This window comes from Pleuronectes platessa, chromosome 15 (genome assembly GCF_947347685.1).
Source record: "Pleuronectes platessa chromosome 15, fPlePla1.1, whole genome shotgun sequence".
In the NCBI taxonomy this organism is placed as follows: Eukaryota; Metazoa; Chordata; class Actinopteri; order Pleuronectiformes; family Pleuronectidae; genus Pleuronectes; species Pleuronectes platessa.
Window position 1 is genome coordinate 6,623,659 of NC_070640.1, and position 13,938 is coordinate 6,637,596.

The window sequence follows — 13,938 nt, forward strand, 5'->3', positions numbered from 1 at the left end:
TAATTATTTTAGAGATATTGAGATTGCTCTGGCAAAAAATATTTATTTAATGGTATTGTACAAAACATGTTTGTAAAAAAATACTGCTTTCTTTCTGTCTTTCTTTATTTATTTCTTTCTCTCTTTCCTTCTTTCTGTTTGTTTTCTCAATTGTTATTAATGATCTGCAGTATAAATCAACTGATCTTTAATAAAGAGAGTAATTTCTCTCAATTTAAACCAGTTTTAAATTTTAAGACATTTTTAAATCCATATCTCAACCTCCCGCCAAAGTAGCTGCCTTGTTTCCGGCACGGCCCTTAAAGCAGCCGGAAGTAGCGGTCTCCATGGAAACCCGCCAGGCACAAACTTGCCGTCGGTTGTTTATACACAGAAACGTGGCTACAGACAGAAACATGGCTACAGACAGAAACATGGCTACAGACAGCGAGTTCAGCAAGTACGATGCGACGCGTCTGCAGGAGGAGCTGGAGCAGGAGAAGGAGATGAGGTGAGTTAGAGTCTGAGGAGACGTCAGGACTTCATCACTGACTGGATCCCTGTGGAATCAGCCTCGTGTGTCTGTCTCCTCCTTCCAGGGAAATGCTGGAGGAGTCGGTGAGTGACCTGCGGGGAACCATGCGGGAGCTGCAGGAGCGACTCCACAGTGTGGATGGAGAGGGTCAGTGCCCCGTCACAGATCCAGGGGGGGGGGGGGGGTTACACTCAGATAAAAGCTATTCTTACCCTCTGGAACTATCTTATGAAGAAGTCTGAAAATGTGGTTAGATGATCATTAAAGTTACACTAAAGAAAGATGGATGGATACATGGATAAATGCATGGGTGGTGGATAGATAGATGGATAAATGGAAAGATACATGGATAGATAGATAGATGGATGATTCTGAATGCAAAGATCAAGAGTCGTATGAAGGTAAATTAATAAATACAAATATAACTTATCATCAACAAAAGCAAACTGGAGTCTGGAGTAACAAATCTGGAAAACAGTCCCTGAAGACAGTTTAAAGCTTCTACTTTGATTAACAAGAAAAACCCACTCAAACATTTACATTTAGCTGTTCACACGACTAGCCTTGCAGAGAGACTTAATCAAGATTTTAGTTGACTTGCAATAAGCTGGAAGATTCAAATAGTTCCGATATTTATCTGTTTTACATTAAGAGAAACTGTTTAATGAATGGCTGCTTCTCTCTAAAAGTGGGAAACCAGTTAAGATGACTCCAAAAGCACGACACTGAAGCTCACTCAAGTTAAAAAAAGTTCTCTATCAACAAGCAGAGAATGTTATCTAGGCTGGTGTCCTGTAGTTTCTATCACTTTCTCTCTTGTCGGTTGTTTATGAAATGTGACGGTTTCCTCTGTTTCTCCTTCCGCACCAGGTAACGAGTGGAAGACGAGGTATGAGACCCAGACTGAGCTCAACGGACAGCTGGAGAGACAGATCTCACTCATTCACGAGAGACTGGAGGACCTGCGAGGGAACCCCATGGGTAGGTTCCAGCTTTTAAAGGCTTTTATTCTGGAAGTACACTCAGGTTTTTGAGCAGCTGCAGCTCAGGAGGTAGAGACGGTTGTCCACTAACCAGAAGGTTGTTTGTCCAATCAAATGATGTAAATGAGGATGTGTGATAGAAAATAGCATAAAATTGAAATAATCAAAATGATACCCCCAAAATACAGACCCATTACAGCTTGTTTCATAACCAAAATATTAATAATAATCTTCTTCCTGACTTATTCATGTCTTCTACAGTGTGTGAAGGGCTGAATGTGAATTGTCTTTTTAGGTACTTTCAGTATTGAGACTATAAAAGCACAGTACAACTGCAGGCCATTTATATTTATTAGATTTGATTGGTTATGTAAATTAAAATCAAACTTTACACACACAAATACTTTGATTTGCATTCTCCACACCAATAACTGAACCTTAGCAATAAATCTACAAAAAGAACTAAACACAAAAAACTGCTTAAGTTCAAGATCTGGAACACATAGAAAAGTTTAGTTCAGGCTTTTCTGTTTGCTCTGAAAGTAGAAAGAAGAAGGTTGATGAAGTATTCTTAAAGAATACAGTATAGTAATAAAGCCGTATACAAGTACAGTTCTATATGCACAGTCAATCAGGGTGTAGTTAATTCACAATGTTCCCATTTGAAAGATGCATGTGGAAAATCTAATATAATTTATATTTATTCCTATTCCTTCATTCAGATATATTCATCCATCTCTAGTCAGTTTGTATCTATTGTGTTTGTACGTGATGTTCTCACTCTCTTGTTTCACACAGATCGATTGGCTTCCATCCGGTCTTATGATGACATGGCAGTAGTGAGTCATCTGTTTTCACTCTGTTCCTTTTTGCTTTGTGAGGTTTTAAAAAATTACGATGAAACCCAGAGCTGGAGGTGAACATGAGTTAGAAGCTCACACCAGCAGAGGGAGCCAGAGACGCAGAATGAGGGGAGGAGACGAGCTGCACAGGGAGAGTTGTGACAACAGCTTCCCTCTGTCCTCTCCACTGATGCACCAGTTTAATCCCAGCACTGTAATCACAGGATTACAAACCAACGGAGAGTGATGCACGATAATTACAACGTTTTAACACATACACATGAATTCACTATACAGTCTAAATGTGTGTGTTTGTCCTTGGGCCTTAAGGCAGAGCTAACAGATGCTCATTAGTGGAGCCGGGACCACGACATTGACCGGAGAGCAGGAGTCAAACTGTGAGAGAGACACTTAGACAGACTGAATATGTGAGAAGAATATAGATTAGTCTTCAACTAGTGCCATGAGGACATGTTAGGACCATGGTAACAAATAGAGCAACAACAGATGATTGCTGAATCATCAGAACTTCTGAATTCTGAACTTTGTAATGCATCAGCAAATTAATATATCTTCCTGATACTTTCAATAACATATACTTTGAGTTAGTATGTGTTGGGAACTTGTGGAGGGGCTTCACAATTAAAAAAAAATTCATCTCTTAAATAGGCATGATGTCATTTCTGACTTCATTGTCGCTTCTTCAGGATGTCACCGATCACATGATGTCATAGGATGGGGTTAAACAAAATTCTGATCAATATAAGCAGAATGTGTCAATCTATCATATAAGAAATCTTGGAAAAGGTTTTCAGACCATATTTTTGTCTACCTTAGACCGATCTGCTCCAAAGTCTTGAGATAAGTTTGTGAAGATCCGTCCATTATTTTGTGACCACACAAACTCACCATCACACAGAAACGGGTGAAAACCACAAAGTGCTTCCGGCATACCAAGTTTGCACACAGGATAAGCAGGATTAACATATTTATTTCAAATGCTTACATAAAAATGCAACAGCAGCCTGCAGGCATGTTTTAAAATAGTTTGCGGAGTTAAAACACCCGACTGGTTCTTAAAAACTGGTTTAGAAACATTTAAAATGTTCAATACTCAATAACCAGGACAAGAGGGAATCAAACCCAGAAATACACCAGGCCTCGTCCCTCTTTACTATAAGTCTCCTGTTGTGTTTACACGTTTCCCTGCAGGAAACACTGAGGCAGCGTCTGAAGCTCCTGAGCGAAGAGAAGAGCGACCTCCGGACTCAGCTGACGGACTGTCACCTCAGAACCGAGCAGGAGGGAAAGGTGCTGGTGTCGTTGTCCCTGATACAGTTACAGGGATTTTCTGTTGAGCAGAAACAGCTTTAAATTATCCCTTGTTTAACATTAAAATGACAAATTACGATCTTTAGCAATGAATTGAAAAAGATTTGTCTGATATTTTCTGAATGTTTGACATTCTTTTTTGTCTTGTGCCGCTACGATCGGGCCAATGTCCTCTTAGGTTGGTGATTTGGTTCTTTGTTTATTGTTCTGCTCAACAACAAACAGCAAGATTTCACGTGCAACCACTAATTCCCTGTTGTAATCTGCAGCTCGTTAACATTGTAGAAATATACACACACAACAAGCACTTTGCCTCGAGCAGACAGATTACTGACAGCTCCTCTGTTTCTTTCAGGCGTTTCATAAAACCAACGACGAGAGACGGGCGTATCTTTCAGAAATTGCCAAGGTAAGTGTTCTCTTAGATCCGTGATAATACAAGTTCTCAGAACTCCCGACTTTCAGGATTTTCTGCCTAATGCTGCAACATCAGTGGTTCCTGCAGAGCTGGAGGAAATACAGCTGCAAGGAAACTCAACCACATTTCTATGTGATGAAGCATTTCCCAACATGTGATTGGCTCTCCCCTGTGACCTGAAACAGACACACACATCTAGTACATGATGCAAAAACAGCTACACTTAAGGTTTATGAGTCTAAAGTGCACTTGGAACCGTAATTTGTCCCCATCTGTCCCCATCTGCCACAGCTGTCCTCCACCATCGAGGCCCAAAGAAGACAGTACTCTACCAGGCCACAAGGGGCGCTAGACAGCAAGCTGAGGAGCTCAGTGAGGCACAACAGGTAGAGCTGATGGACACACAGATATGAGAGAACAAAATGAGATATTAAACCCTTCACATGGTTAACACATGTTTGAGGGTGTCTCAATTATTAATAAACAATTATTAGTTTCACAACAGCAAATACATCTTTATACAGAATAGATTTATTGCTTTTATCTTAATGTTTAATTCAGATTTACTTATGATTTACCAAATGTAATGCAACTTAAGGTAAATGTAAGTAGGAAACAACTTTTATGATGCCCTGAGAATGAAGAGAGACAGAGACAAGTCACTAAAATGTGTATCTCCTTGACTATTTTACTACATTTACTCTGAAAAGATTACATTCTTTTATTTCCTGGCCAACTGATCTGTATATTACTGTGTGTTAGTTGTGAAGTTGCTGCACAAGCTTCTGATACGCAGCTTATAAATTAATCATGCTGAAGAAATGAGCACAGCCTTCATTCCCACTCTGCAGGTCTTTAATTTCCTCCTCTCATCTCTCGGTGCCTAGAGGGAAGCAGAGCAGCAGGAATGCAGAGGCTCATCCTAAGAAAGGAAAAGAAAGAGAAGAAGAAGGTGGAGGAGGAGCGAACATGAAAGGAGGAGGTGGCTGTGGAGCGACAGCAGAGAGGAGAGAAGAGGACAGGTCCCAAAGGGGGAACAGGTTACCCACCATAAAGCACTGTACCTGAAAACACAGTCCCTGACCCAGACCTGATGTTAGAGGCCCTTTCTTTAAATACAGTAAATGTTGCTCTCTTCTGCATATGATGGACAGAAGGCAGAAGATATTTTCTATATTCTTTTTTATTTGTGAATTGAATTTTGTATTTCTGTACATGTCAGATTCATATGTTTTTGTAAACATTTCTCAAAAGTGGTTCTTAGGTTTTCTACCCACATGCCACAGCCAGTATCACAATCCAGTGTTTTTATTATACAACTCAAACAGTGTTACACTGAACTCATGGTATAGAAATGTCACATTTATAATGAAGTCTGGCATCTCTATAGGGAGAGATATTAGAGATGGCAGATATTACAAGCTTTGAGCGCAGTGAGGTCATATCAAAACACATCTCCTACAACTTCCATTACGTAAGCAGCAGCAGCACATCCACCTCTCACACAGTATGTAGTTCATCTGCAGAGCAACAGAGCCCCCCCCCCGTCCCACCCACCGACCACCTCTACAGATGTGGGAGGAAGAAATCTGTGTCCAAGTAGTGAATATGAAAATTGCCAGGAGCTGTTTCATTGGTGTTTTGTGGAGCAGTGCGGAGGATGGGTTCAGTTCCTGTCAGCTTCAAAACTCCGAGGCTGGAAGAGCATCTCCTTTCTGAGGACGAAGTCTCACAGGCAGTACCAGCATGAATTCATCAATTTGTTTAATTTGATCTCATGAATATAACACTTTGGGTTAAAAAGCTAAGAAAACCATTTTTTTCCAAAGCTGACCTTTAAACCACATGTACAGATAAATGATATGTTGCAACTAATTTGGATGTTGTACCTCAAAACATGGTTCAATCACTTAGTAATTTATTTGTTCATTCAATAAAAGTACTGCAGAATCAGTGACTGTTCTAATAGCTACGGGAGATTTGTCTTTGTGTTTGCTTCACTGTCTTAAATCCCTGCAGCAGCACAGAGTGAATTCAGTTTTGTTAGGTGAACGATCCTGAATGTGCTGCTGCTGCGCTGGTGACGGGTTGTTTATCTCGGATTAATGACTTCATGATGTTGCCTCATGAGAGAGAGAGCACATTAGCGGCACACTGCTCTCTGCCTCCGTCTGCCACCCCCCCCCCCCCCCCCCCCCCAGGTGAAATGTGGTGACAAATCAATACACCATGTGTCAAAGCATGAATCACACTATTGCTGCCTGCCTTGTTAATTCAGTTATCTCTGCACTCACCATGCTGCAAAATAAATGTGTACATGCAGTGTGTGTGTGTGTGTGTGTGTGTGTGTGTGTGTGTGTGCAGAAGACAAGTGTAGCTGTGAAATACATCACAATACTTGTGAATTGAATATTCCGACTTTTACGGCCATTCCCACGTTCACACATTGCGTGCTGTGCAATCTTGTTGTTGAATAAAGACGCAGTGATTACCGACAGGATCTGTCAACAGTCTCACGGGACAGTCTTTTAAATGTCTCTCCTGAGCTCTAAAATTGAGAAATATTTAATCTTGCATGTGCTGAATTGTGTCTTAACGTGTGTTTGAGTGTCGCTGAAACAGCTATTACAATAACAAAATTGGAAGTCGTGAGTCAAGGTCATAAAAAAGTAATTATCTCTTGTTTGTTTTTTATGAGGCAAAGCAAATCATAAAAGTGTCCACTCCACATTAAATATTCTCCATGAAGTTTGACTTGTAATTCAAATTAATTATTTCTGCAAAGAAGCTTCGATGGCCTTGCCCACAGATGTCAGAATTCTCCTTCTTTGAATAATTTTACCCAATTTTATGGCTGGCATGCATGAATGCAACATTACCAAGTCTCCCGTGTATCACGCTCGTCAGCTGCAATACTGTGAGGATGCAAATCAACCTTTATGTCCAGGATGGTTTATTACTTTACCAGTGTTGTGCAAGTTCACTACTCTCATGAACAAGTTCAAAGTTCAGTTCATACAAGTAAACATGAATAGTTCACGTTCATAGTTCTCCATTTAAATTCTGAACTAGTTCATATTTCAGTTCATTTCATAGTTTTAAGGTGGACAGTGAGAATGAAAGACTTAACTTGTTAAAGAAAACCTTATCCATCACTACCCCTTGCCTTTACTGTCGGAATGTTTATCAGACAGTGTGTAAAAATCCCTCAGATAATAATAAGGTGCATCGGATCTCGGATGTAGTTGCTGAGTCTGCATCTCTGCTTTCTCTTGCCATCTGTATATGAGACCGAGAGCTGTTGTGTCGCAGGTATGGCCTGCCCCTTTAAGGAAAGTTTTTAGTGTGTGACGTAGTTTACCAGGGTATTGTGGGAAAATACGCTAAAAGTGTGTTTATAAGGAGAAGTGACGGAGCGCCTGGTGGATGATGATAGGAGTTACGAACAAGAAGTGTGTCGTGTTCGCTGGACTTTAATAAAGTTACACATAAAGAGAGAAGTTTCCTGTCGTCAATACGCGAGGACGCTACAATATGAACGTGTTCACCGTTCAAATTCATTATTTGTCATTGAGTTGCGTTCAGTTCATCGTTCTCATAAAAGTGAACGTGTTCAATGAGCGCGTTCTTTTGCGTTCGTTCATGCACAACACTGTACTTTACTTTATGATCCAATGAAAGCACTAAAAACGTAAAAAAGCTGCAGGTCTGTGATTTGAACACATTTGGAAACACAGACAAAAACCCGCAGTGACTCACAAGTTCCTCTTGAGACGAGAGGACTAAATGTGTCCTGCCCTTGTCCTCCATCCTTCTTACCCTGTCCTGACGACAGTCCCCCCCCCCCCCCCCCCCCACACATGCCCTGCTTCCTCAGGATTCATTGACACGGGAACACCTTGTCCACCCCTCAGTTCTTGACGCACACTGGGTCCCTGCGCGTGTCTCCTTGAAATAGAGAAAATCTGTGTGTGTGGGGGGGGGGGGGGGGTTCCAAAAAATGTCTCCTTCTGTCACTGTCACACACTTCGATGGATTCATATTCACGCAAGCTGGTCTGCTCACCGTAGCAGCCATAAAAGATGCAAGCATGTACCCTGTTGGACATTTTGGATTGGACGAAGCAGATCTTCTAAAAACAGGCAGTGAATGAATGTCACACACACACAAAGGAAAGGGAAACTTTAAAACAATAACGCTGTGATGTATTCAACATGTAAAACAATGAGTATTCATCATCCCTGGCACAGATACATAAATGCTGGGTAACACACACTCGTATATGGATCCCAGGGGAGTGGTGATGGAGCAGAATTGGGTGGTCTCTCGGGGGCCAGGATGTAGGCCAGGGGTCTTTATCTGTTCCAGTGCTCGAGGAGATCATCTCCTGCTGTTACATGCAAACACACCTCAGAGCTCATGGGAAGAAACCAGCTCGTATGAGAATGACACATGCAGCATTTCGTCTCTAGCTCTCATGCAGTCCCACATCACATCCTTCGCGTTGGTTTTGGATCCTCGTGGACGCTGCTCTGTGCGGTTTGAGCGACATAGTTAGTGTTCAGCCGCCTTGAGACTCCTGTGGTTAATATAATGGAGTCAGGGTGTTACGTAACATCTCACGTGCAAATGTTCAAGTGGGTTTAACATGAGGCTGCTGCTGTGCCTGTGCAGTCTCAAGGTTTTAATGAGATGAGATTAGTCCATGCACGTCAACCTGTAGGTTGTATGGGCCCGTGGTTCTCAAATGGGGGTCTGCAAAAAGTTTCCAGAATCATCCATTAGAATATTGTTCATTAGAAAAACATGTATTTTTCAAGATATCTTCTCATGTCGTTCTTTCACATGTCAAATTATTCCTATGGGAGCAGATATGAATATATCATGTATATTTTGTATAGGTGGTTCGTTGTTTCAGAAAACTTTCAGAACTTCTGATATAGGCAACTTGTATATCTACAGTTTATGTTAACTCTTTTGATAAACAAAATAATCCACACTCGCAAATATGCAGATATAACTATATGTTATATATATGTAAAATGAATTGAATACATATAGGATTATAATCCAGGTACTTCAGGAGTAAACAGGAGACCCACATTTACCCACACGTATTATTATTATAATTATTATTATTATGTGCGTTTTAAATGTTGTTTTTCATAATTTGGAAAAGATCGACCCCCCCCCCCCCCCCCCCCCCCCCGACTCGTGTCTCTTCGAGGGGGTGCGTCCAGCAAGCGTGGGTTTGCATCCTAATGAAGAGGTGGTGGTGGTGGTGGGAGGGTGCCTCGGTGGAAATCACGACCGAGTGACGTGGAGGGGCAGAGAGGAGGTGGGTGAGGAGAGGATGGGAGGGGAAACAGCTGCCACCTCGTCCATTCCCAGTCCAGCCCGTGCCTCTCTACACGCACACACTGGTGTTCGGTGCTGGTGGAGGTGGTGGTGGTGGTGGAGAAATCAACAGGACCACAAAGGGACACACAGAGGAGACAGAAGAGAGAAAGAGAGAAAGAGGGAGAGAGAGGGGGGGTCTCTCTATGCAGGATCCAGGACTGGAATCACTCTTCACCATCAGCGACCAGCTCACTGAACTCTTTTCTTTCGTATCTGCAGGGAAACGCAGCGTCAGTCAGGATGGAGCTGACCGTCAGGGAAGCGTTAATCGCGCGTTTGGGTAAGTGCGTCAAAATCCTCTTAACGTGAAAAGTGATCCTTTCTTTTATTGTTGTATTTTGAATTCTCTACTTCTGACGATCCACGTCTCTTGATCCGAAACTCGTCAATGTATACATATATAGATTTGATTATTTGCTCCAGTGGCGTCCTGGGGTATTTATATTGAGTTGGGTCACAGGCTGCGGTTCTCTGTGCCACGCACGCAGCCTGTGAATATTTATAAAGAGGGGCATTAATGGACTATTATCGATTCGTGACCGTCGCCCTGTCCCCTCGCTGCACATCCACCTGCGCCTCAGGACAACTGTGCCTGATGGTGTGACTCGTCATGGAGCGCACTGTCCAGCACTGCCCGGCTTAAGAGCACTTAATCTGTCATTAGGGAGTTATTTTCAGACCGTGCGCCAGCGACGGACTCCGGCTGCTTTTACGCCTCGTCCCCGTCTCCGCTTGTTTCTGTTTGACTTGCCCCGCCGCTTAAAAAAAAACTTTCATCCACAACCCGTTGTGTGTCACCCAGACAGCACGGCCGTTGTCGCGAGCCTCGGCAGCGAGATGGAGTTGGAGCACTTCGACGATCGGGACAAAGGTCAGAGGCACGGCCGCTCCAGTGCGCGGATGAACGGGGTGGCGAGCCCGACGCACAGCGCCCACTGCAGCCTGTACCGGACCCGCACCCTGAAGACGCTGAGCGCGGAGAAGAGGGCCATGAAGGTCCGCTTCTACCGCAACGGAGACCGCTACTTCGACGGGATAGTGTACGCCATCTCCGTGGACAGGTTCCGGACCTTTGACGCACTGCTGGCCGATCTGACCCGCGCTCTATCCGACAATGTCAACCTGCCCCAGGGGGTCCGGACCATCTACACCCTGGATGGCTCCAAGAAGATCACCTGTGTTGATCAACTTGTGGAAGGTGAGGTTAAGAAGGCTACACGGCTCACTTAGAGGGTTACACAACCAGGGCTTGACATGCAAAAGCTTTTCAGTCCTGGACTCATATTGAAAATCTAGTTGGACACATTCTGCCTGTCTGTGAATCGCTTCTTCTCTTAAAGAACCTGCCTGACATGTCAGCTGCATGTTCTGTGCTGCCATGTTCTGTGATCCTCTCCTGCACATCCACCTGCTGCACAGAACTCATCTAACACCATGACCCCACAATTAGACCCATTTGAAATCAGGCTCAACACTCCATGTGCTCCAAAACTGGCTAATCCAGCAGAGCAGACTGTAGATTATTATTATGAAGATTATATCACCGGTTGGATTGCCATCTGGTGTCAGAGGCATATGTTTCTTCTAAGATTAGCTCTCCCCTGATCTGTTTTACTCCAATACTGTGCATGCCAGTAACTTTACTGTGATGGGAGGAGCTGTAAGCTTTCAGCATCTTCTTTAAGCGATTTAGGATTTGAGAAATATATATTTATACTGTATATATACAAATGTAGAAAGGAAAGCAAGCTGTATGAATCTGTTTGTCAAATATGTATAGTGGCTTCAGCTGCTGGTTAGAAGATGTTGCTCAGAACAAAGATTATTCCCTCCTTTCTTCACCTTTCTAGTCATTCTGACCATTTTTCGTGACCTTCCCATCTCCAAAGAGAAAGAGCTTCTCATCTCTCTTGATATTTTTTTAAAATCTTGTATTGCTTTTAACAATTAATCTCGCTCTCCCTTCTCCCAGGTGACAGCTACGTCTGCAGCTCCATTGAAGCTTTCAAAAAGTTGGATTACACAAAGAACGTCAACCCCAACTGGTCGGTGAACGTCAAGGCGGCGGCGGCGTCCTCCCGCGGCCCTCCCTCCCTGGGCAGCGCCAAGGCCAGCGGACCGGAGAACCGCGAGAACAAGGAGTTCATACGTCCGAAGCTGGTGACAGTGGTGCGGAGCGGCGTGAAGCCCCGCAAGGCTGTGAGGATCCTGCTGAACAAGAAGACCGCCCATTCCTACGAGCAGGTCCTCACCGACATCACTGACGCCATCAAGCTTGACTCCGGAATAGTGAAGAAGATCTACACACTGGAGGGGAAACTGGTGAGGAATCTTTGCACTGAATGAATACATTTCTCAGTTGTGTCCGATTGGATTGTTAGGACATCAGACAAGGCTTTAACGTGGTTTTATCATGGGTGGTACTGCTGGAAATATAGAGGGGTTTTCTTTTGTTGCTGTGTTGGACGAGGTTTTATGTGCAGCAGAAAGAGTTCAAATCAAGGTGACTAGCATAACCCGTTGAAGGAGGTGGTGGTTTGTGCGATGGTGTTGCTTGAAAAGGGAAAACACAGATCAAGAGGCTGTTACCGGCTCCAAACGGATAAATATTGAATGACCAGAGGCTCATTTCTCTTTCATGAGCCCTTTGTGAATGAAGAGCATCCGTGTCCCCCGCTTACAGTCAGAGTTGCGGAGACAAACATGTGACACAGAGAGTGAAAGAGGTCGAGAGGAGGTAAAGAGTCAGTGAATGGAGTCTGGGTTCTCTCCCACGCTGCAGCAATGTGTGCCAGAGCTTTGCCTCCCAACACAAAAATAGGTCTCGGGCTCCTTGACAGTCCACCCACCTCTCCAGCTCCCTCTCAGCTCAGCTGTGGAGGTAGAGGGTATAAACAGAACGATTGTAAGATAGTGTAAGAGAACAGTAAACATACGAATAGACCCATGCACATTTTCTCGGCTGCTTCTGTGTATGTGGAAGTGGCACATGCTCATGTTTGTGGACAGGGGAAAGAAAGAGAAAGAGAACATGTCTTTGAGAGTTTAATATTTCTAACCTCTTCAGTGTCTTCCTGTTTGTCTCTGTGTCCCCTCCTCTCTCACGCCTCCCGTCCCCATCACTGGTTCTGTCTGTCCGTCTGCTCTCTGTCTGGGTCATGTTGTAGCTCCAGGTTATTGAGCTGTTTGAAACACTTTCTGTTTGACATCAAGGGCGTCCTTTCATTTTGTGTCGCACAGCAGCAATCATCTCCCGATTGGCTAATTTGTGATTCTCATGATTGTGCTCTTTTCATTAAGTCCCTCAGTGTTTCCACTTATCCCAGTTGTAAAGATTAATCGTGCTGGCCGTGTAATGACCTGCTTTCCACCCAGCAGGAAGTCATTCCAGATTTCCTGACCTGACCTGCTGTGAGATCCCAGCACCAGCCAATAAACTCCGGTCAGATCAGATCAGGTTTTCCTTGAGAAACCTCCTGTCGGGGATTAAACTCGCACTTTTGCACTAGTGCTCCACAGCTCTGCGGCGGCCACTTGTTACAGTTGTCCTGGAGATTACACAATAAACGCTGCTCTCGCCCGGTCCCCCCCACTGCGATTGGAAGTAAGACTATTATGGTTATTCTATTTTTAGATTGTGATATTGATTGGGCCTGTAGGCATGGTAACACGCTCTGCTACCAAACTGGGCTGAGTGCAGGACCGAGTCCTCGTTTTCTGTGTGTGTGACTGCGAATGTGTGCGTGGGTGAATGCACGTGGGAGCGTGTGCGTCTCTGAATATGTTACTAAGTGAACTGCCAATGGAAGAATGTGGGATTCGAAAAGCAAGATGGGAATGAATGCAAAGGAGTGAGAACATGCTGGATAATCGTGTAGCACATTTAAACCCTCTGTGAAATGTAGTTAATCCGTGTTAACTCAACCGTTTCCTGGAATAAGGCTCAGTATAACATGACATTATGAAATTACGGCGAACTAACAATTGCATAAACTGTTTAGATACAAAGTTGAATAGAAAAAGAATCACAACAACAACAAAGAGATGAATGAAGGGATGAACTTACCGTATGTCGATGACACTCAAATATACACTATTGAATATTTGAGAGAGCTAATGGTAATTAATTACCTGCCCTGGGACCAGGTTACTTTAAGGGTTAAGTGTTTTTGTGAGAATGGGCCTGCTGCCGTCAGCTGAGACACGTCCGTCATCCAGCCCACGGCAGAAGTAGGTTTCTGGGCCTGGCTGGAAGTAATGCTGCGTCTCGGCAGAGCTGCGGAGCCCGAGAGAGAATCTGAGAACCAGAGCTCAGGCTCCTTGCTTTCATTAACCCTGTAATGAGGCCGGAGTCAGTGGGGCAGGATGGATATGTACTGTACATCCCCACAGCCCTATTCTTCATCTTCTTCATCTTCCTCATCTTCTTCATCTTCTTCATCTTCTTCA

The 13,938-nt window shown here is 43.7% G+C and overlaps 2 protein-coding genes across 3 annotated transcripts in view; both read left to right on the forward strand.

Moving 5' to 3' along the window:
* Window positions 1–186: 186 nt before the first annotated feature.
* Window positions 187–5,512, forward strand: ccdc169 (coiled-coil domain containing 169). The gene is made up of 8 exons (XM_053441768.1): window positions 187–490; window positions 579–661; window positions 1,385–1,495; window positions 2,296–2,336; window positions 3,552–3,650; window positions 4,027–4,080; window positions 4,381–4,475; window positions 4,977–5,512. Exons 1-8 carry the CDS (start codon window positions 327–329, stop codon window positions 5,155–5,157), a joined length of 828 nt encoding a protein of 275 aa, XP_053297743.1. The 5' UTR covers window positions 187–326; the 3' UTR covers window positions 5,158–5,512.
* Window positions 5,513–10,326: 4,814 nt separating this feature from the next.
* LOC128457194 (serine/threonine-protein kinase DCLK1) overlaps window positions 10,327–13,938 on the forward strand; it is a 47,543-nt gene continuing 43,931 nt past the window's right edge. For both annotated transcript variants that reach the window (XM_053441771.1, XM_053441769.1), the window contains exons 1-2: window positions 10,327–10,687; window positions 11,462–11,811. In XM_053441771.1, the coding sequence (XP_053297746.1) occupies window positions 10,327–10,687; window positions 11,462–11,811 (711 nt within the window). The remainder of the gene's footprint in view (window positions 10,688–11,461; window positions 11,812–13,938) is intronic.